At 36.4% G+C, this 23987-nt stretch overlaps 2 protein-coding genes across 2 annotated transcripts in view; one reads left to right on the top strand and one right to left on the bottom strand.

Annotated features, from left to right (window-relative positions):
• Positions 1-23987, top strand: part of LOC125820909 (probable serine/threonine-protein kinase PBL23) — a 53089-nt gene that overhangs the window by 23625 nt on the left and 5477 nt on the right. The window lies entirely within an intron of this gene.
• On the bottom strand, positions 898-22059 carry LOC125820910 (triacylglycerol lipase 1-like). Its single transcript, XM_049500336.1, has 9 exons — positions 21851-22059; positions 21258-21368; positions 10228-10368; positions 3723-3833; positions 3483-3626; positions 3358-3398; positions 3191-3267; positions 1774-1869; positions 898-1358 (listed from the first exon to the last, which is right to left on the bottom strand). Exons 1-9 carry the CDS (start codon positions 22007-22009, stop codon positions 1033-1035), a joined length of 1206 nt encoding a protein of 401 aa, XP_049356293.1. The 5' UTR covers positions 22010-22059; the 3' UTR covers positions 898-1032.

The raw sequence follows: 23987 nt of genomic DNA, 5'->3' as shown, positions 1-23987 counted from the left end.
TGATGGAAAATGATGGAAAATGATGGAAACTATTTTAGAAATTTAGGAATAGACCCATTTCAAAATTTAAATATTAAATTATTAATGAGATTCTTTCATAAAAGAATTTAATATTTACTGAGAAGCAAGTTTAATTTTTGGTGAATTCTAAACTTGCTAATTAGAATAAAAAAAACAAAAAATATTTGAAGAAGACGCTAATAAAAAAGGAACAACGTGTAGATGGGTGTGTTCCCAGATGTTTTAGCAAAAAAAAGAAAAAGGTATTTGGAGAAGACAATGGGTGGGGGTAGGGAAACGGGGTATGTACAGGTGTTTCAGTAAAATGGTATGGGATTTGGAGAAGACAATGGGGGTGGGGTGGGGGGTCATGTGGGGGGATTTTATATCTAAACAAATATTATGAAAGATGGAAGTGAGAGTAGGGGTGCGGAATGGTGGGGATGGAGGCTACCAAGGTAGAGTTGAAGTTGAGGTGTGCTGGAGGGTGGAGACACAATAAATGTAAAATGCTAATTGTGAAACTTATGTTGTCTACTGCACTAGGGAAGTCATTTTTCCTCATTTTGAAGAAATTTGCTTTCCTAGAAAACATTTTCAGAAAACTTTGACAGACCAAACATAAGAAATAAAAAAATATTTTCCTCCGTACCAAACAATCCCTCAATGTTTCCTCAGCACTCAGCAGATTCAAAAAAGACATTTCTAAAGCTGTGGAAATGACCGACTGTTTTTGACAATGGGCGGAGGAGAGTATTAAGCAGTGGCAAAGCCAACAGGTAGCAAATTCCTTACAACAATGATTAGATGTGCTTAGGGAGTAGCTTTTGCCTAAAAACTGAAGGAACTGATTGAGCTGCACACTTTTAAACCACATATACAATGATTGGTAATGGTTTTATATACACACCTTATTTGCCAGAAATTATTTGGATCTGAAGAGGTAGCACGAGCTACATCATCATCCTATGTACAAGACTATGGACAAGGAAGAGGCCAGGGCCACCACACATGACACATACTAATCAGCCCCTATTTAAAACTGCTAACCTTTTGTACAGAATTGAAAAATCTAATCATATCGTCATAAACATCTGTTTTTGCCCTTGTACTCAGGAGGAAGTCAATATGACCATATTCCTCAATATAAAGCAGATCTGGCTTGGATTTCAACCCCTTTAGTGTATGTTGGACGTCGATGGCATCTGCTAATGCGTCATTGCCCCCATAACCCATCCACAATGGCAATGATGTGGGAATCTGGCTGATATCAAATACCGGGGGCTTTGGTCGGTTATAGCGCATGAGGTTCTTCGACATTCCATAATCATACATAGCAAAACTCCCTTTACGGATCACTGCAAAATTTTGGATCAGGAAAATAAGGACGAGAATGACGATATGAGCAGTTGCCCTACACATGAACACACTCAAAGTAGCACAGATCATAACAACACTGACATATTTGGCGAAACTAAGGATGTAAAACAGAGCCCAAGAGGAGGAGAGACCTCATTTAAACCTTGTTCGGGAGATATTGACAAAATGAAAACTGAAAATAGCTGATTCAAGAAATTGAGATGAACAGGGAATAGGAGACAAAACCCAAAGTACTCGTTTAGTGGTCAAGGTTCTAGATTTAAACTGGATCTGACATCCAGTCCTTGTCACCCCAACCCCAGGGGCCAAACTTACTATTTCCCATCCCACTGGAAAAAAATAATAAGAAGAATAGCATATTATATTTTGCATAATCTGAAAGTATGTACATACTCTGAAAGAGATGATGCAAGTTCTTCGAGGATGATGGGTGAGGTTCGTATTCAAGATAGAAATCAATCCGTGAATCATTGAAGCAACAATTCTTGCCTGCATGAATATTGATCATCGAGAAAGTACGGAAAGACATAGTACAGTTCATACTTTTGAGATAGTTTAGTGCTTCATTTAGAAGAAAGGAAAAAAATATAAAGCAGCCCATACTACCATCAATAGAGATAAAAAATATCAATGGTGAATAAAATAATGAAACTAAATTAATGTGAACTGAATATTACAAAGCAAGAAAAAAAATTCCAATTTGGGATGAAATATTTTGATAATGAATTCCATGATCAAGCCCAGTACACCATATAAATAAACAACCTGCTATATAAGGATAAACCAATATGCTATGCATGAAGTTGAACATGACTATCAAGTACTTCAAGCAAACTTGCTCAGGTTATTTGTTTTTCAACCACTGTAAAAAACTATAGTTAGGCAGAAAGCTTAAAAATGCTTAAGAACAATCTTCCAATCCTTATGTATTTAAGAAACAGTGTTACATTATTTCCAACATTTCCTTTTGCCATTTTTTTCCGGATACTATCCTCAATAAAGTTGCCTAATTATGTTACATCAACTGAATTGTTGCCTAATATAGCTAAATCTTACTTTCTCCGTCCTAATATATATGCGTTAGTTTGACTTGGCACGGAGTTTGAGAAAGAATGACTTTTGAAACTTGTGGTCTAAAATAAGTTACAGATATTTGTGTGACTAGAATCATTTCATTAAGGGTTAAATGAGCATTTTAAAGTTATATTGTTACTTAATATAGAAATGTGTCATTCTTTTTGGGACAGACTTGAAAAGGAAAGTAAGTCATATAAAATGGGACAGAGGGAGTATATAGTTGCTAAAATAGGAGTAGGGATATCCAACATACTCAATCAAATCTTGAAGTATTGCTGTTCCAAGGCTAGTCATATAATGAAAAATTGAATCCTCTAGTGTGAGTGGCAGTTGAAACTTTTAAGCAGCAAACTAAGTTCACATAGAGGACACATTCGAAATTACTTGGAGGCTGACTTTTAAGATGTTACTAGAATCTATATTCTCTTAAACTGGCCAATTCTTGCTTAAGATAGCCGAACCATTCAGACCAGCAATTGACCAATCTAAGCTTATGATGGGAAGTTAGAATCAGAAAAATAATCATTTTACCAAATTGCAGAGATAATAGAGCAAACAAATGTCTCAGTAAGATGCTAGTGACAAAAGAATGGTAGAACCAACCAATTTTATTTTTTTTGACATCAACCGGCTAAACCTATACCTTGATATCCAACTTAAGAAGTACAATAGAGAACTTGTACAGAACAAGTAGGAAATGCCTAGAAGTGGAGAATGTATAATAAAGAAGAACCTGTAATAGCACTAAGCCAGATGTCACAGTGAATATGCCCATCGCACATCATATCCATGATTTGAGTCCCCATATTACTGCAAAAATTATAATGTGTCAAAAGTTTAAAGGAAGGCACTAGAAGATCATAAGAACACTGGATAAAGAAGTGAAAGATTCTGCAGAACCTTTTGAAATTAAGTTGATGGATCCCCAATGCAAGAATTACCTAATGCATACCATAAAATTTGTCAGAGTATTTCTGAAGTCGTATATATAGTGAGACTAACATGGCGAGCCACTATTTCTTCACCTCATCAAGACGTATTTTGACTAATCCAAGCACAAAATCTGAGGTGATATGATCCAAATATGATATAGGGCAAAGGAGTGCTGCAGCTTTGACCATATCCACAATATCTGGCTTAGTAAAAGCAGCAAGAGACATGATTGTTCCCTGAATATAAAATGAGGAAAAGAAACATAAGATGCTATGTCAATGATAGAAAACCTTACAGTTACATAAGACATAGATGCTATGAAAGAATCAAACCTGTGAATGTCCTACAACAAATATTTTTGCTTTTGTGATCTTATTGACATATCGAATCATTTCTGCAAGATCATAAAGAGCCAACTCTTGCCAGCTCCAGTCCCAAAATTCCTAAGACAATCAATAGAGGATGTAAGACATTTCCAATACAAACAGTTGTCTTCATTTGGTAACTAGCACATCATCAGGAGCTGCATATATGATTTCTGCAATAATTTATATTTTCATAAGAACAAAGAAAAGCATGAAATATCTGGCAATAACTGACACATTCTCTGTCCAATATGACAAATATATTGGTTAAGCATAAAAAAGAGTTCACTGGCATAGCTAACGTCATTAGCAGAAGTATATTAAACTGGCAAAAAAATAAGTAAAAATATACGATATTACTTAGGTTATCTATGAAGATTTGATGTGGAAAGAAGAATATCATCGTAGTTTCAACTTTCAAACAGAGTTGTTGAGCCAACTTGAATTCTTAAAAATTTGTGTATCATATGCAAATTGTTGATGATTTTTTACTAGTTTACATACTAAAAGTGCATGATTTATCTACTCATTTGCTGAATATATCTTAATCACTACATGCTATGCATTGTGTTATTTCTGTCACTGCTCCTTAATTCTGTTTTTTTAATCAAGTAAAGTATTTCATTCATAATAACAAGGCCAACTTGGCCATATACAAGAGATGTGCCAAAAAAAGGAGAACCAACAAAAAATGGTCTCCAAAACACCTCCCAATCCTCTGTAAATAGGAACTACATGGGTACACCTAAGGAAAATAAGGGATCGAAGACTACTCCTTGATTGAGCAAAGCTTATCTTCGAGGCAAAGGCAAGCTGGGATTCATCGATGGAACATGTGCAAAGCATCAGTACAAAGGTGAATTGGCTGAATTGTGGGAAAACTGCAATGCGATTGTCCTCTCATGGATCGGTTGTACGGTTGCAGCTGAACTAATGCTGAAGATCCTATATGCATCACATGCAAAACAAGTTTGGCTTGACTTCAAGGAGCGTTTTGATCGATCGAATCTAACGAGAATTTACCATCTCTGGACTGATATTGCAACCTTACGGCAAGGTATGGATTCTGTAACTACTTATTACTCTAAATTGAAGGATTCATGGCATGAATTAGATATCATGGCACCATTGCCTCAGTGTGACTGTGGGGAATCACGACCTTATTTGGAGCATTTAAGATTTCAAAGACTGCTGCAATTTCTTATGGGCCTAAATGAAAGTTATAGTCAAATTCGAAGTAGTATTCTGGCAAGGAATCCTATTGTTACTGTGAATGAAGCTTAGGCTGTAGTATCACAAGAGGAGAGCCAAAGAACTTTAGGAGTTGTTGATGCCAAGGAGGCAGTGACTTTGCTAGCAGAGAAATCACAAACCTATAAACCATCTCCTAAGAAGGAACCTGGAGCTTCAGGTGGTCTTCAGAGGTTTGATCTTTTTTGTGAATATTGTGGGTATCGAAACCATAAAAAGGACAATTGTTATCGCTTGATTGGTTATCCTCCTGGATTCCAGAGTCATAAGAGGGACAATAGTAATGATGGTGCAGGATATTCTAGATCTAATGAAGGTGTTCAAGGTGATGGTTCCAACTCTTTTGGAAATACTCAGAATCAGCCCACTGGATACAGACCTCAGGGTCGATTTCAACACAACTCAGGTGGTTATCGACCACCGAGGCCTGCTGCTAGAGGTGGTTCATCAGGGTTCAGGCCTCGAGGTAACTCCACTTACACTTCAGCAAAGCCGTCCTCCTCACAGGGCCATTTCTTCAGTGATCGTCAATATGATTAGATGTTGCACATGATGGGGAATGAAGAGCCATCACAGTATTCAGCTAATCTAGCAGGTATCCCTGCTTTACTGTCCAGTGCCTTAGTGCATGACGGGATTATTGATACAGGTGCATCTCATCATGTTACTCCATTTAAGGAACTTCTTACTTCACTTAGAAGTCCACATGCTGTTTTAAAGTCCAGGTTCCTACAGGTGACATGTCTCAAATCAACAATGAAGGAAAGACAATGATTATGGGAGATCAAGCTATACACAATGTGTTGCATGTTCCTGAGTTTAAATTCAATTTACTCTCAGTTTCCAAGCTAACCAGAGAATTATCTTGTGTGTTGTTACCTTCTTCCCTGATTTTTGTATATTTCAGGCACTCTCCAATGGCAAGGTCATGGGGATTGGTAAGGAAAGAGAAGGCTTATACATTCTCAAAGAATCTATCACTAGTCCAACTTCAGATACATCAACAAATCTTTCAACTAAGATCTCTAGCAGTGTAGAAGATATTTTATGGCATTACAGGCTTGGACATCCATCTTGTACAGCTATGCAACACATTTCCTCTCTTCCGAGGAAAGTGCATTCCCATGTCCATGACACCTGTCACATATGTCCATTATCTGAGCAACATAGACTTAAATTTCGAAGTAGTACCACTAAGACTATAGCCTGTTTTGATTTAGTCCACCTGGATGTTTGGGGGCCTTATAAAAGGCCTACATATGAATGAAGCACTATTTTGTTACATTGGTAGATGACTACAGTAGATATACTTGGGTCTGCTTAATTCAGTCAAAGAGTGAAGTGTTCACTGTGTTGCAAAATTTCCTGTCATTAATAAAGAATCAGTTTGATGTGTCTATTAAAATGTTTAGATCTGATAATGGTAGGGAATTTGTTAATTCTCAATGTGTTGATTTATTTCGTTCAAAAGGAATCATTCATCAAACTAGTTGTGCTTACACTCCTCAACAAAATGGGCCAGTTGAAAGAAAGCATAAACACATTTTAGAGGTGGCTAGAGCCTTGAAGTTTCAGAGTGGAATACCCATCTGATTCTAGGGGGGAATGCATAAGAACTGTTGTGTATCTGATAAACAAACTACCTTCACTGGTCTTAAATGATGTTAAATTAGGTCTTAGGCCTAACTCACGCCCCAAAAGCTAGCTCAAACGGAGGAGGATTGCCCAAGCCTTATAAGGAGTCTACCCATCTCATTAACCACCGATGTGGGACTTTTGTCATTCTTTAACACCCCACCTCACGCTCAGTGCTTAGCATCTGGTGCATGGGCAATTTTGATTTTGGGGGTCCCAACATCGGGTGAGACGGGCCCTGCTCTGATACCATGTAAGAAATATAAGAAAAGAATATTATTATATTGTTGTAGTTTACATTATTACATTGAGACCCTATTTATAGACCCTAGAATACAATCCTTTACCAAGTAGGATACTAGTTAGTTATTTGGGAAACAACCAAAGATTGATCACCTAAAAGTCTTTGGATGTCTTTGTTTTGCTAGTGTGCTGCCTAGAGGTGATAAATTTCAAGAAAGGGCTAGAAGAGCAGTCATGATAGGTTTTTGTGAGAACCAAAAGGGATACAAGCTATATGAATGTGATACTGGACTTCTGTTTGTCTGCAGAGATGTAACATTCAAAGAAATAATGTTTCCTTTTAAGGATCGAACACATTGTGAGGTTGAAGATATGTTTGCTGTCACACCACTTGGAGCTGTAAATGATTTGGCCGTTGAAGAAAACCATACTCAGGAAAATGTTTACTTTCCTGATACAATCATGCAAGAAGTTGTACAAGTTAAAAATCCACATTATTTGACTGTTGAGACCACTACAACCACAAGTTCAGGAGCTATGGAACTTGCAGGTGCTGATGATGATCCACCAGGGTATCCTACAGCCATCAATGAAGTTGTTCATGCAGATGTCCCTGATGATGCACAAGTGGTTCCACCTCCAGTTATTCCAAGAAGGCCTTCAAGAAGTGTTAAACCACCTATATGGCTCAATGATTATGTTACTTCTGCTAAATCTGTAACAAATTGCACATATCCCATTGCTAACTACATTGGTTATACACACTTATCTAGAAAATATCAGGCCTATTTGAGCTCTTTTTCAGCTGTCCAAGAACCAAGAACATTTGAAGAGGCATCTCAACATATTTAATGGGTTGATGCCATGCAGCAAGAAATCAATGCCCTAGAGGAGAATCAGACATGGAACTAATGCCATTGCAACCTGGTAAGCACCCCATAGGATCCAAGTGGGTATACAAAGTCAAGCTCAACGCTAATGGAGACATTGACAAGTACAAGGTAAGATTGGTAGCAAAAGGATACACTCAAAAGGAAAGTTTGGATTACCATGAAACCTTTTCACCAGTAGCAATGATGGGAACAGTTAGAGCAGTTATAAGTGTGGCAGCATCTAAGGATTGGAATCTCTTTCAAATGGATGTAAGCAATGCATTCTTACAAGGAGACCTATATGAGGAAGTTTATATGTCTTTGCCTCAGGGATTTCATGGTAAGGGGGAGACTAGAGTGTGCGAATTATTAATGTCACTATATGGACTTAAGCAAGCTTCAAGACAGTGGAACATTAAATTGACCACTGCCCTGCTTGATGCAGGCTATAAGCAAAGCTCACATGATCATTCTTTCATCACTAAACACTATGGTGGTGATATTGTGATCCTATTGATATACATAGATGATATTCTACTTACAGAAAGCAACATTAAACTTATTGATGATGCAAAGAAGTATTTGCACAGTTAGTTCAAAGTCAAAGATCTAGGGGAATTAAAGTATTTCCTAGGAATTGAAGTTTTGAGGTCTCAACATGGGATTTTGATGAATCAGAGGAAGTATGCATTGGAACTTATATCTGATGTAGGATTAGCATGAGCCAAACCTACTCACATACCACTGGAGGCCAATATTAAGCCTACTACAGTTATGAGTGCACAGGAGTCCATGATGATCCTTTATTTGAAGACACATGCAGATATCAAAAGCTCATTGGGAAATTGATTTACTTGACAATTACTAGGCCAGACATTTGTTTTGCCGTCCAATTGCTGAGGCAGTTTATGCAACAGCCTAAGCAATCACATTGGATGGCTGCATTAAGAGTGGTAAGATATGGTAAAGGTTCACCAGGGTTAGGGTTGGGCATATTCCTGAGAAAATGTCCCATAGAAAATTTGGTAGTACACTGTGACTCAAACTAGGCTGGCTGTCCTAATACGAGGAGATCAGTCACAGGTTTTGTTCTACAACTAGGTGCTTCATTGATTTCTTGGGAATCCAAGAAGCAACAGACTGTAAGTCGTAGCTCAGCAGAAGCAGATATCGCAGCATGGCTGATGCAGTTGCTGACGTCATCTGGATGGTTGGATTATTGAAGGACTTATCTGTGAATGTATTAACTCCTATACAGCTCTACTGTGATAGCAAGGCAGCTATACAGGTTGCTGCGAATCCTATATTCCATGAACGCAGGAAACACATCGAGATCGACTATCATTTTGTTAGGGAAAAGCTCAAGGAAAGCCTCATACATCCAGTTCATGTGTCCACTAAGTTTCAGCTTGCAGACTTGTTGACAAAAGGGTTGGGAGTGGCACAACACAGTTCTTGTTATCCAAGCTGGGGGTTCTCGATATTTTTCACCCTCCAGCTTGAGGGGGAGTATTAAAACTAGCCAAAGTTAGTTAGTTAGAGTCACTCACTGTTAGTGGAGTTGTTAGCTGTCTAATTTGAGTCGGTTAGATTAGAGGAAAGATGACAGCTGAATGAGCTAATTGTAGACTATATATAGTCAAGCTTGTATTCTTTTTCCAGTTGAAGCAAAAACAAAAGAGATCAATAAAATAGTTCCTCCATTGTTCCTTCCGCAAGATCTGTTTGCAGAGTAGCTTAGAGTGCAACTCATGTTTGATAAATGACTAATTGAGCATAATTTGACATTACTCTTGTTTCTTGTTCTTCAATTTTCTGTCATTATATGACACAATAGCCTAAGCCCAGATCATGTACCATGTTCCCGTGTACAACAGATTTAAAACTTCAAGACAATTTAACTCCAAGTGGGGGTTGTTCCAGTTGAGCATCTCAGCTTCGCACAGTTAGATTCCTTCTTTGGAGCTGTTCCGCTTATCATTTGACTCGTATATACAGTGTTCTCTCCTTCAATTTTGCAAAAATTATTGTAGATAATTTAAGAGGCAAAAAGTGATTATTATTATCATCACCAAAGAAAACCACCAGGGTCTACCGTAGACTTTCCATGACTCAGCCTTTTATTTCCAATGTCACAGATAGCCGACCCTTTAAGAAGGCAGGAAAACAAAGGCTTCGCCGTGGCATGCAAAACAAATGCATGTGAGGGATGCAATGTGAAATGAATGTGTTCAGCTGAATATATCATTTTTCAAACAGTGTATAGATATATAGGTAAAAGATCACTAAAATTTTGAAAAATATTTGAACCCATAATTCCACTGTGCAATGGATTCAGTGCTAAAGAATAATGGTTGAACCCATCAAGTATGATTCCTGGCAGCTTCTAGACTACCTCATAAAGGACAAAACATATGCAAAACTAGAAAACTATTCGTAGACATTATACATACATAAGATAGAAATAATACCTTATTTTTCACTGATAAAGATACATGCCCATGACTCCAATGTGTGCCACGCACATTTCCAACCCAGACATCAAAACCTTGATCAGCAAGGATAAAGCCCAATGACTGACTAGCAGAATTCATGAACCATGCATCACCTGCCTGCATAAATCAAGATTCTGCAAAAGTTCAGTTGTTGGGGAATAGATCAGTCGTCAACTGTACCATAAATGCAAGTATCGCTCTGTACTTGCTTGTAGGATATTGGTATGCTTCAAGCAAAGAACTATAAACTGTACTGTTACAATCCAAATGACTTGCTACCTTAAAGAACTCCAACTTAACTCTTACTTTTCGAATGACTAGTAAACATGGGTATGCTACCTTTGGTGAATTGGGAAATGGTTAACACTAGTTACTGAGCTGTGTGTTCTGATACAGCTTGAGAGTATTTCAAACACTTCCTTTTTCTTCAGATGATTTAAAATTATCTAAATTGAGCATCTACATAAGTTCCTTACATGCAAAGAAACGTATCAGTGGAAGCAGTACTAGCTGAATATAAAATGATCTGAACTTTCAAGGCTGAAGTTCCCATAAGATGGAGGTTAGTCACCGCTCATAATAGAGAATTGTGATTGTACTAGAAAATGGCCCAAATAGACATTGTTGTAGTAATTAAATTTGTTTCTCACTGATTATTCTGAGAAATGTGTTTATGGCATGTTATGGCCACCCGGCATCCAAACTAACAGAAGAAACAGAGCATGACTTCTTTACTGCTACTATTACCTGAGTGCCAAAGAATATTGTTTTTCATATAAAGTCTCTGAACAGGATGGTTATTTGTTATTACTACATAAATGCTCAATTTATTGAGACTCCAAAACATAAAAGCTGCAAATATACTGAACGCCTTTATTCTACATTGCACTATCTTACTATTAATCATTAAAATCCTGAATATATGCAAAAGAAAATGAACCTGAACAACCATAGCCTCAAACCCTGAATTTAAAATTTCAAATCAAGCTCAATGTGCATCCTTGAACTCAACTTCTAAAGCTATTGAGATGAGGATTACCCAAAACCATACAAGGAAACAACAACCCGCTCCCTCAGCCGATGTGGAACACTAACACTAAGATCCAAAAACATTAACTTTGAGTTGCGTTTCCTAATGAAGTAAGGTCAAATAGTAGATAAAAAATTATAAGATAAGGTATATAATTGATTGTTGAGTACCAAGAAGGTACTTCAAAAGTAAGGCAATATAGCAGATACAACATTAAACAACCATACAATACATCTAATAAGATTGAGCTAGTTTGAGATTAACAGAACTATTCTACTGACACATCATTTGCTTTGTTTCTTTATTTCTATATAATAGAAAGGACAGTTTCAACATGTCTGGTTATTTGTCATTCAACTGAAAAATGAGGGTATTTTCCTCATTTCAGCTTGCCAAAGTGATAAGCCTTATTTCCATTTCCGTGCATTGTATACATGCCTTTCTCTCTGTAATTCACCAAACACGTACCCTTTTCCGATTCAGATATAATTTCAAAGTGAATGCTTTATCCCTTTGATTATCTATGAAATTTTTGAGCAGTGAAAGTGAATGCTTTCAAGGATCCAACAATGATTAATACATGCAAAACAGCAACTCATGAACCTCTTGAAACCCAACAAGGATTGTTGGAGGAAACAGAAACACTGAAACCATAAATTGAGAGATTGAGTCAGAGGCTAAAGAAGCTGAAATATGTCGACATATATGCATATTAAAAAATGTTAAACATATAATTCAAATTTTAAATCAGCAAATAGACTAGTGTTGTTGAAATATTGAACCAAAATTATAAAGAGTAATGCAAGATAATAGGAAAGAGGCTCTGCCAGCGCAGATTAACGAGCAAACAAAGCAGAAACGAGCATATAGTATCGTGTTGCCTGCTTAATTATTATCAAATTGATTAATGGATCAACCTATGAGGCTGCTAATGTTTCAAGCGAGCAAAATTTCCTCTCATGAGAGACTCATTACTTATATTTGAAACAGGTTTAGCTTTTTCCTCATCTTATTTCAATTATTTTGAATAAATTATCATGAAACTTCCATAGAAATTAAAGTTCATGAATCCTTGCCTCTATCAATGGAAGTTCATCCATTTATTTTGGCAAGAGGTGGCAGCTCTATAACCATCTGCAAGATATCCAAATTGGGTGAGTTTCCTACATTGACATATTCAAAACTGTTTTTCCACTGTTTTGTTTAATAGTAAAATTTCTTTTTTTTGAACAGGTAACTTCGTATATTTCTCACAATCAGTACATAGGTTGTACTGAAAACCATATTTACAAATTTTACTTCAAAATCCTGCCAACTCCTATCTAAATTGAATTTAGAACATCAATTATGGAGATAGTGTCATTTGAATATATTTGATTACACCAAAAGCATAGTAACAAAAGGCAGTTTAGCTTAATCTTTTGCATACTATTCTCTATGCTATCAGAACATCTAGCATTCCTCTCCTTCCAAATTGTCCACCAGATACAGGCAAGGACAATTCTCCATATATCTCTGTTTTTTTCTTGCACACCAGCTTCCTCCCAGCTCTGCGTTGCTTCGGTAATATTTCCAGGCATAGTCCATGAGATGCCTTTGAGATTTAAGAAAATCCTCCATAGCTGTCCAGTGACTTTGCAATGAAGAAATAAATTATTAACTGTCTCAGCCTTTTCCCCACAAAAAAAGAACACCTAGGACAAAGTGGTATCCTTCTCCTCATCAGATTGTCTTGCGTGAGAGCTGCTTCCTTGGCTAGCAAGTAGCAACCAGATAAAGCAGGCTACTTTGTGTGGAGTTTCGTTTTTCCAGACGCCTTTCCATGAGCAATTGCTTATGCATTGAGGTGTTTGATTCATCCACATGTAAGCGTTACTTACTTTGAACTGACCTTTCTTATTATCTTTCCACCATAAGGTATCTTGACCTACCTCCAGTCCATTGAATTGTTCGATAATATTGAAGAAATCTGCAATGCTTTGGATCTCCCAGTCATTTAGATGCCTTCTAAAGTTAATCTCCATCCAAGGGATGTCCAAAATTCTACAATAGTCTTTTGTTGATGAGAGACTAATGCATGAATATCTGGGGAACAGATTTTCCAGTCTTCCTGCCTCATGCCATTCATCTTTCCAAAAATCAGTTTTAGCCCCATTTACAACTTTAACCTTAATGTTGGTTTTCCATAATATTCTAATAGACCTCCATAAACTAGCTCCATAGGGTGTTGTTATTTCTTTCATCGTCCAGTGGTCTTCCTCTTCATACTTAGCATTAATAACATTCCTCCATAGAGTCTGGTTCTCATTGCTATACTTCCATGACCACTTCATTCTAAGGGACTTGCTTTGGAATTACAAGTTCTTGATTCCCAATCCCCCTTGTCTTTTCCCAATTATTACTGCTTCCCATTTGACCAGATTATAACCCTTCCTTTCATTGTTTCCTTGTCAGAGAAGCTTCCTCCTCACCTTGTTCAACATATTAATAACCTCATCTAGAATGGGGAAATAGACATCATGTAGGTTGAGAGTGAATCAAGGACTGAGTTGATGAGAGTTAGTTTGCCTCCCCTGGAGAGGTTCTAAGTCTTCCATCTTGCCAATTTCTTTTCACACCATTCAATTACACTATTCCATATTTCAGTTGATTGTGTTTTTGTTCCCAATGACATCCCTAGATAGATGGTGGGTAGATACCCCAATTACCCGCCTAGGATTGCATTCAAAATCTCCATGTTTTGCACCTCATTAATTGGATATAGGAAACTTTTCCTCCAATTAATGTGCAACCCAGAAATCCCTTCAAAAAGTACCAAAATCACCCTCAAGGTCCTGAGTTGATCCTCTTCAGCATCACATAGTATCAGAGTATCATCGGCATATTGCAAGTGAGTTATCTCCAAATCCCTTCTCCAATTCTGGCCACGTCAAATCCTCTGAGCCACCCATTCATATTTGTTGTTTTGATCATGCTACTAAGACCCTCCATAGCTATTAAGAAGAGTCAGGGTGACAAAGGGTCACCTTGTCTTAAACCCCTTTCTGCACTGAAAAATCATGCGGTGTGCCATTGATAAGCACTTAAAATTTTACTGTTGAGATGCAATATTAGACCCATTGTATCCACTTTTGAGCAAAACCCATTCTTCTCATAGAATCCAATAAGTACTCCCAGTCAACATGGTCATATGCCTTCACCATGTCTAGCTTACACAAGATTCCAGGCTTTTTATGCTTTAGACTGGAGTCAACAACTTTATTAGCTATTAGCATTGCATCCATAATATGTCTACCTTTGATGAAGGCCATTTGTTGTGGATCAATCAACTTGGCTATCACAGCTTTTAACCTTTCTACCTGTACTTTGGAAAATAACTTGTATATACTGCCTATCAAACTGATTGGTCTAAAATCCCTCAACTCTTTGGCTCATTTTTTCTTTGGAATGAGAGTTGTGAAAGTGGCATTAAGACTTCTTTCAAACCTTTTGTGTTCGTCGAAATTCTAAAAGGCCAACATGATGTCTTGCTTCAATATCTCCCAACATTTTATGAAGAAAACCATTGTGAAGCCGTCTGGGCCAGGTCATTTGTTTGTTGCAAATAGCTTTAGACATCTCAGAACTTCACTCTCCTCAAAACCCCCTTGTAGCATCTCTTTTTCCTCATTTGTTAGACTGGGACAAATGACAATTAGGAAACAAATAAGCTAGTCTACCACTTGTGGTTTCAAAATATAACTTTCTGTAATATTCCACAATTTCCCCTTCAATTGTTCCTGGATCTTGAGATAATTCCCCCTAAATCATGAGTTGGTCAATGTTGTACCTTTTGTGTGCATTTGCCATTTTGTGAAAAAATTGGTGTTTCTATCACCCTCTTTTAGCCACAATGACCTTGACTTTTGCCTCCAAGATATTTCTTCATTTCTAATCAATTCCTCATACTCCAACAAACTTGTTGCCCTCCTTTCTGTCTCCTCTTCGGTAAGCCTTCTTTCTTCCATTATTTTGTCAAACTCTGCCAGTTTATTGAGTAAATTCCTTCTTCTTGTTCCCAGGTTTCCTTGTTCACTCTTGCTCTATTCCTTAAGCTTAATTTTGAGAGCTTTAAGCTTGGATACAAGGATGAAATCCAACTTTCCAGAAAAGTTGAAAGAGCTCCACCATTCCTTAATTCTATCATTAAATCCTTCTGTGCCAAGCCCACCAATTTTCAAATTTGAAGTAGTTTTTGTTCTTGTTCCACAATCCTCCCTCTAAGACAATAGGTGAGTGATCAGATCCTAGCCTCTGCAGTGGCATTTGTTTTAAATTGTTGAAGCTTTCATCGCATTCTCCTGAAAACAAGATCCTGTCAATCCTAGAGGCTATTAGAGGCTATCTTCTGGTTATCCCCTTTGAACAAAGTATAATTGTTATCTTCAGGTTGTATATCAATCTGCTTCAAGTCTTCAATGACATTATATAATTCGCTCATGCCCGCTGAACTTCTTAGACAGTTTCTCTTTTCGGAGATGAATCTTTTTTTATGACAAGGGAAACCCGGAGCCGATACCCTTTGGGTGCGCACAGGGTAAAACCCCCGCCCCTATGCAATAACTCGCAAACCACATAAGAGAGGTTACCCGCACTAGGCAAGTCCGGTGAGACGAGCTCGACCCTGAAGGCAAACCCCTTGCTTTCACTGGCAAGGGGTTTCGAACTTGAGACCTCCAACATGGAAGTCCCAAGCCCAAACCACTGGGCCACCCCAAAGGATCTTTTCAGAGATGAAACTGGCCACATTAAAATCCCCACATACTACCCAAGGACCTTCCATCAGACCCCTTACTGCCCCTCTCTCCTCCCATACTAATCTTCTTTCTATGTAGCAGTTAGGAGCATATACCCCAGTGATATGACAAAAGAAGTCTTGCAATTGTGCCTTAAATTTGCAGGTTATGAGTAAGCACCTATTTCCATGATTTCTCCCTTCCATGCCTTGCTGTCCCGTAGCAACAGTATACCCCCTCTGGTGCCACTAGCTTCTAAGCAAGCAAATCTAACCCATCGACCTCCCCAAATTTGTTTCACCTCCTCATATAAATTCCCCTCTAGTTTAGTTTCTTGCAGACAAATAATGTCTACATTCCATTCTATCACTAAAATCTTAACCAATCTCCTTTAACCGTATTGTTCAATCCCGTAACATTCCATGAGACAAGTTTGAACTTCATCAATTACTGCTTGTTTCACTTCTCCCCTTGCTCCTATCCCCATTGTTTTTGAATTTGACATCAAAAGACACAAGACTTTTTAGCTCTTGAGAACCTCTAAATCTTGTCTTCTTACAGAAATTCACATTCTCCATTCTTCTGACTTGTTGAGAACTATCAACCTGTAGAAGTAGTTCCAGAGCTTCTTCAAGTCATTGAAAATCTGCTCTAAGAACTTTGCCTAGTTTGATCATATTCTGCTTCACCCACAATGATGTTTCTCTTCCCTTGCATATTATCGATTGTTGTTGCTGGACTTGCAGTGGTTCTGCCTCCTCAATATCCCATTCCCCTACTATAGTAAGTAAGTTTCTCTCCCAGCCTCAATTAATCTATTTTCGATATTGTCGGTCTCTTTCTCCCCTAACTCCCTGTCAGCTGTTCTATTAATTGCTGCTCAACTTCTACTGTTGCTTTTCCTGACACGCCTTCTATCCACACATTCGTTGTCTCCCTCTCCTCAATTATCGATAGATTTCTAATCTGCATGGTTGCTGACTCTGTTCCCGGGAGATATTGAACTTCTGGAGTTTCAATAGAGATGTATCTATTCTGTTCCAAACCATTGCTATTGCTCAAGTTATTAAAAATGACTAGGCTTGAGAAACCAGGCCCACCTTTTCTTGAAACTATGGGCTCTTTATTGGGCTTCAGAAGCTGGCCCAATTTTTCAATTTCATTTGAAGTGGTCACATGCTTCTCATGTGCTCCTCTTTTAAACACTGTGGGAGTTTTTGAATTGATCCCTTCCTCGTATTCTATTGCTGGCAGATCCTAAGAAAAGTGGGATTGTTGTACTTCACAAATCACAACAGTAGGAACAATCTATTATCCTCTAAATAACAGGATTAATTGGGTCCTTGTCTATCCTTTCTTCTTCACCAACTCTTCTATCATTTCAAATCTGATTTTACTTTCCGACCAGATTGGAAAATAGTACTTAACACCATTTCGAGATATCGCCACTTTTTTGGTATTTTTTGACAAAGTAACAGTTTTGTGTATAAATCTTCAGCACTAAAGGCTGGGATCCCAAATTTACATTATGGAGCTGCATACAGTTGAGTATACTCAACAAAACTAAACTAGATCCTACTTCATCTTACAAAGAACCTAGGATATCTATAATAGTTATAGGATCATCTACATATTCAGAACTGCACCAAGAACCTAGGATATCTATAATAGTTATAGGATCATCTACATATTCAGAACTGCACCAATAGAAAAAAGTGATAATTCAATTCATTTTAATCCTATGTAAGGGACTACTAATGCTCTCATAACATGTCAAATTTCTCTCTTTCCATATGGTCCACCAAATCACTGTTGTCCTGTTGGGACAAGTACAAAAAGTTAGTTCCGTTAGCAGACACCTTTCAGCATGTTTGGATTTTTTTGGATTTAAATGGGATTCGAACCCTGGACGCAAAGGCCAATTTATTTAAAAGGAGATCTACCACTACACTACAACTTTCTTCTTGTTCATGAGGGGGTTCAAAATTATTATATCTACATAAATTCAAAAAATTTACTATATATATGTCGGATAATTTTTTGCCTAGTGGGTCCGCTCCTATTCATGAGATTCTCCTGAGTTAGTGTTGCCTATTTCACTACCAACCAAGTAAAGACTTCTTTTGGTATATTCCGCCCCTTGTTGGAACCAAGATACTAGCCCATTTTATGTGGTTCTTCAGCTCTGTTTCTTCTGCTGTGGCCACCCATTCCCCACATAGGGTTCCAATTTCTTGGAAGATTTTTTGTAACCATAGATACAAAGGGATTCCGACATTTCTAATCCAAGTTCCGGTGGACATCGTGCTATTAGGTACACACCCTTGACCCTACCATTGGGTTCCACCACTCCAAGCTGAAAGTTTCATTCTTCCAACTCCACTGCCCTTGTAAGGTTTGCTCAGCCATGTGCTTGTTGGGGAATTTGAAGAGGAACTTATCACCATACATTTCATAAATGTTCACCCCGAAAGCCTTCTTCCAGATCATAGTCGACCAAGCCTCATGTAGTAATTTTCTAATTTCCTTATCTACATCAAGCTGTCTTTCTGTTTGTGAATGACAGAGCTAACTCTCTCTATTTACTTTTATTTTTTGGATTCTGGAATGAAGGAAGAGGAGAAAAGAAAATGAGAACTTTACGAACAGGGGCTACAAGTAAGTGAATTTGGTCACTTTGTGGATTTCTTCTACCTTCCAAAATTTTATTTCTCTTGCTAACTTTCCTTCCATTTGTTTTCTTAACTAAGCAGTTATATAAGATTTCACTTTGTGATAGAATATTTTAGGACAGGTCTTCTGAGTTGTTGACGAGTACTAGTTTAAGGATCCATCAAAATTTCAGAAAAAAAGACATTGTGTGATTAACTATAATGCCTGGTGTCTAAGCTTTGTACCCAGCTTAGAAGGATTAATCTTATTATGAATGTCTAATATTGAATGTGACAAAGCAATAAAGTTCTCATCACATGAGGTGCTCATTTTTTCTGTGCTTAGTTTCAAAGAAAGTGACTTGACAATGTGTGTCTTAATTTGTCTCTGTTTCGACTTACCCCGCAACAACTACTACCTAGCAAGCCTCATCAGCCTTTGCTTGATATATTAGTTATATTATAACTATTGATGTAATTGTTCAACACCTTTTATGTATATATGCACGTATATTTCAAGTCATTGTGATGATATGAATATTAATTTTTCACTTTTTCTATCTTACGTAACAGGTTTCAATCTTATGGTCAAAGATCACAACAACCGAGAGGATGCATCCCATTTTTTTATGTAAATATATTGTACATAACTATTTTGTAAAACTTGACTTCTTAGCAAATACCATCAAGCAGTTAATAGGTAATAAGCTTATCTTCTCAATCCATCAAGCAGTTAATATGTAATAAGCTTATCTTCTCAATCTTGGTATGTTTACGGTTTGCATCTTATGGTACATGCAATCCAACTTCTAATTGGTATCAAATCTTGACATTTACTATTCAAAATGTCCTTTACGTTGGGCCCATGCTGGCACGGGCTATCTTTGTTGTACTTTAAGCTTTTGCTTTATTAAAATGTCTGCTACTTTTCAGATTAATTAATACTTAACTAATTAGTAGAATATGAAAACAATTTTTCTTTTGCTGTTTGAACCACAGTTTCACGTGTTTGAATCCACTTAGATTACTCCCTATGACAGAAAGCAGGAAGAAAAGAAAGCCACTTAGGCTTTTGTATACTTGAGTGTGGCTTTTAGTAAAATTTATAGTACCTATGAGCTTGTAAAGTAAAATTTTAAATTCATAGCAAAACTTCACTATTCTTTCTGATAAAGAGATGAATTCTACCCTTTTGTCACCCGCGCGTTACTCTCTAACTCCAAAAGGTTAAGTCAAACGAGGAAACAAAGCGGTCAAAAGAACTTGGAAAAAGATTAAGAGTTGGGCAAAGGGTGAAAGAGGAAAGCTGAAAATGTAATACCGGTTGAGAAGATGATAAAATGAAAAGAGCTCGCAATACTATTGAGAAGTTAAAAAGAGAATGAAGAAGTGCAGAAACAAAAGAAGATGAAGGGAATATATCATTAAAAACTGTGAATAAATCATTGCGATAAAATAGAAGAGATACACTTATGTTTGGCCGAAGATGACCAAAGCAAAGCTAATAAAAGGATTTGAGATCCTAAGTTACCTTTATCAAAAAAAAAAAAGGATTTGAGATCCTGTACACAACTGCCGAATGTTTAAACCACTTCAAATTATTTATTGCATCCTTTCCATATATATATAAACTACTCTTATGATTGATTACGTGTATTTATTATAAACTTAAGAATAGAAGTGACAATCTTTACTTATGCTTATGTGTGACAACTAACCATGATTCAATCCTTTTTCCAATCTGATATTTTCATGAATGCTAATCCTTCACATTCTCTAACTTATGTAACAGGTCTCAGTATGTAACAGATCTCAGTCTTATGATCAAAGACAACAACAACTTAGACTACACCACAACTAGGCTTCAACACAATGCATTATTTTGTTATCCTGTAAATAAAATATATATTGATATTTATTCAATTTTGAAATACTCGAAATGTTCTTCATGTTGAGCCCGTGCTGACATGGGCGGTAACGTATCTATGAAAATGAAGAGATTAAATGCTATTCAAGATGCTTCAGCTGAACATTGACGTTATCCTACCTATCTCACCTAACCTAAGATGCTCTCCACAAAGGTATCTCTCCAACAGCATTCTTATACAATCTCCTTCATGAAGACACAATGCCTCTTTTATCTCAAAAAGAACATATTTACTTCTTGCTATCCCTTCAAACTTTAAGCTTCAGTCTTTTTTAGGAACATGAAGTCATCCCAGAATGTGATAACTGAAGCCAATTGAACCAGTAAATACCCGATATTCAGATATAGTAAACTTCTGACAGAGAAAAAATTCTGATTGATTTGGAGAAATACTGCTGCTTAGGTTGGTCCAATCATTATAAGATTCAGGGCATAGATCCCACAACAGAGCACTGTGCTGAAAATCAAACAAGCCAGGCAGAGACAAAGAATATATATATATATATATATATATATATATATAGGAATTTAAGTATGTTCCAAACAGGTTACAAAACTGCAATAAAGTCCTAGTATTCAAAAGGTAGCAAATAACGAAGTTCAAGATTTGTTAGCAACATTACCATGAAGAGTCCATGGATAAGCAGAACTGGAAGACCCATTTCTCCTCTGACAATTGTTGAGCGAGATGACACACGTTGAAGTCCAAGGAGGAAACCATCCTTTGTCTTAGTCTACGTGGATTCATTACACACCAAAAAAAATAAAATCAGTTGAATCAGCGACTAAAAGTGTCACGCAAGGGCTATTATGATTGAATACAGCATAAAGTAAAAGAATATCATCTCAAGGAACTCTATGTCTATATTTCTATGTACCTCGAATTCAAGTAATTCATATTTTTCAAGCTTCCATATAGGATATTTGAACTGAACTCCAGAAAGAAAAAAAATCCACAATTTGGATAAAAAGAAATCATCAATCAATCAGCCATACATGTATCATCTCTAACTAAATCTCTCAACTCAGGCACACTTACGAGTCCAATGCTGAGATAAATCATTATACTGCAATTTTTAATCAGTAATTAACTTACCCAACGCTCCTTGTCTAAACACACATACATTGGAGATTTATGAGGAAAAGATGTTAATGCTGAAGATTATCCGCATGTTATATATACATTAGACATGGATGGAGGCGATAGAAAGGGTACCTGGTGCTCTGTGCAAGGGAAACCAGCAGATTGTATGAGGTGAGCGCATAGACCTCCTGTAACTTGAGACTTTCGCCGGAGTTGTGGAACGGCGGTGAAATCACCGACAGAGAACAGGAGAAACATAATAAGCGCGGCAAGTGCCCGAGGATGATCCATTTTCTCCGGCCACGAAGAGACCTGGAAGCATGTGCTTGTAAAGCAACGACAGCAGAGGTGAGGAGTGAGCTAATCATATTCTTTTTTATCTATCACACCAAGTTGCTGTTGACTTTCCAAATCCTAGCCTAAAATTATAAAAACATTTACACTCTGTTTGATCATTGTTACCCATTGTATTGTATCGTTATTATACATATAATATTTATTTTGATTGTTACTTAAAATATATTATATTGTATTCTTAAATTTCGTTGTTGCGTAACAACGAAAACCCCTATTTTATGGAACAACCGATTTGGTGTGTTCCCATTATTACTTAATTTCTTTTTCCAATTATATCTTTATATAATATTTCAAAATATTATTTTACCATTTACCTTATATTATTTAATTCTAGTCAAACCTCCTACCCTAGAATAATTAAGGATATATTAGTAAATTTATAAATTACAATACAGTACGATATAATCAAACCAAACAATTAAAATGTTATTAAACAACAACAAACAATACTATCTAGCCAAACATTGTATCTACCATACAGTACAGTACAATAAAGTATAATACAATACAATATAATACATTATAAAACAATGAGTAACAATGATCCAAACAGAGCGTTATTGTCACACAAAGAGGTTCAAAATGGAATGTGATAAGTGTGTAAATTATAACTAAGAATAAAAAGGAATTTGTTGTAAAAGTGAATGCCAGGTAAGCCTCAAATTGTGGCAAATTAATGACCAAGTAAAAATACTGTAGCAAGTTCCATTTTCCAAGTAATGTATTACCCTTTTGTGTCTATAAAAGACACTACAAATGGTTAATGAAGTAGACACTCAAATTAGTTACACGTCTTACTTCTCTACTTTTTGTCTTTCTCTTTCTTTCATATGATTTTAGTTATCCGCACGAGTCTCTAATCAATTGAGATAACTTTTAATCTTTTACTAAAAGAAGTTGAATTAATTTTCTTTTTCATTGAACATATAAAGAAATCAAAAGGCATATGTTACTAGTTATCTAGTCTTTGTCCATACATCTCATTTACAGAAAGGTATAAATTTTATTTTCTCAACTCTAAATAGTTCTTTACTAATAATTGTTTATTGCCCTTGTCAACTGTCAAGATTCAAGATTATCATATATGAGATGATTACCTTTATATTTCACATTAGAAGATGTTATGGAAATAAATTATTTAATTGTGCTAAGCCCAAATATATATATATATATATATGTTTGATACTTTACTTCAACCATTAAGAATCAAGGTATTCTAAAACTCAAGTTCACCTTACAAAATTAGTATTACCACGGTACAAAAACATCTTTTGATAATTTTTGTTACTCATTATTTGCATATAGCTTCTTCATCTTAAGGAAAATATAAAATTGAACTTGCCTTCATAATTTTGTGCTTGTTAAAATTTGATAGACTAGCATATGGAATATGAAATTTTATTACTTATTCTGCTAGAAATTTTCAGATTTCTAGAACAAGTTATTTAGATGTAAAGATTTGTTTCTCATTGGAATGGATCATGAACTACTAATTATATTAGTGATGAATCTATTAGTTTATTGTGAATTCATCTGATGATCTTTTGTCCTGTTAATTAATTGATGATTTTGATTTAAATTAATTTCTAGAACATATAGTATCTATAAGAAGTTGGGTTCATCTACAAAATGCAATTATGTATATTTCAAGTTAATAAGATAGTATTTTTAAGGCAAAGCACATGTTGAAAGTCAAAAGGGGGTTAATTAAAAAAATTCTTTAGTCGACTTTCTATGTTGTCAAGTTGACTCACCTGCAGATTAGTATAACAGTATATGGTAAGAGTAAATGCAGTAAGTAAAAGACTCAGAGAGTTTTTATACTGGTTCGGAACACCGATGTGGTACCTACTTTCAGTCCCCTTGGGTTACAAGGGTTTCCTTAAGAGCTTATTGAGAACTTGGGTGTTAC

Source organism: Solanum verrucosum, unplaced genomic scaffold (genome assembly GCF_900185275.1).
Source record: "Solanum verrucosum unplaced genomic scaffold, falcon-dt-bn FXZP01000289.1, whole genome shotgun sequence".
NCBI classification, from domain to species: domain Eukaryota; kingdom Viridiplantae; phylum Streptophyta; class Magnoliopsida; order Solanales; family Solanaceae; genus Solanum; species Solanum verrucosum.
This window is presented reverse-complemented; position numbering and strand designations above follow the sequence as displayed.

Excerpts from the sequence above, each read along its gene's own strand:
- LOC125820910 (XM_049500336.1), bottom strand. The coding sequence starts at position 22,009 with ATGGATCATCCTCGGGCACTTGCCGCGCTTATTATGTTTCTCCTGTTC. Across the intron at positions 10,369-21,257 it reads TTATCCATGGACTCTTCATG|GCAGGTGATGCATGGTTCAT; the intron begins GTAATGTTGCTA and ends TGATTTATGCAG. Across the intron at positions 3,268-3,357 it reads CATCAACTTAATTTCAAAAG|TAATATGGGGACTCAAATCA; the intron begins GTTCTGCAGAAT and ends TAATTTTTGCAG.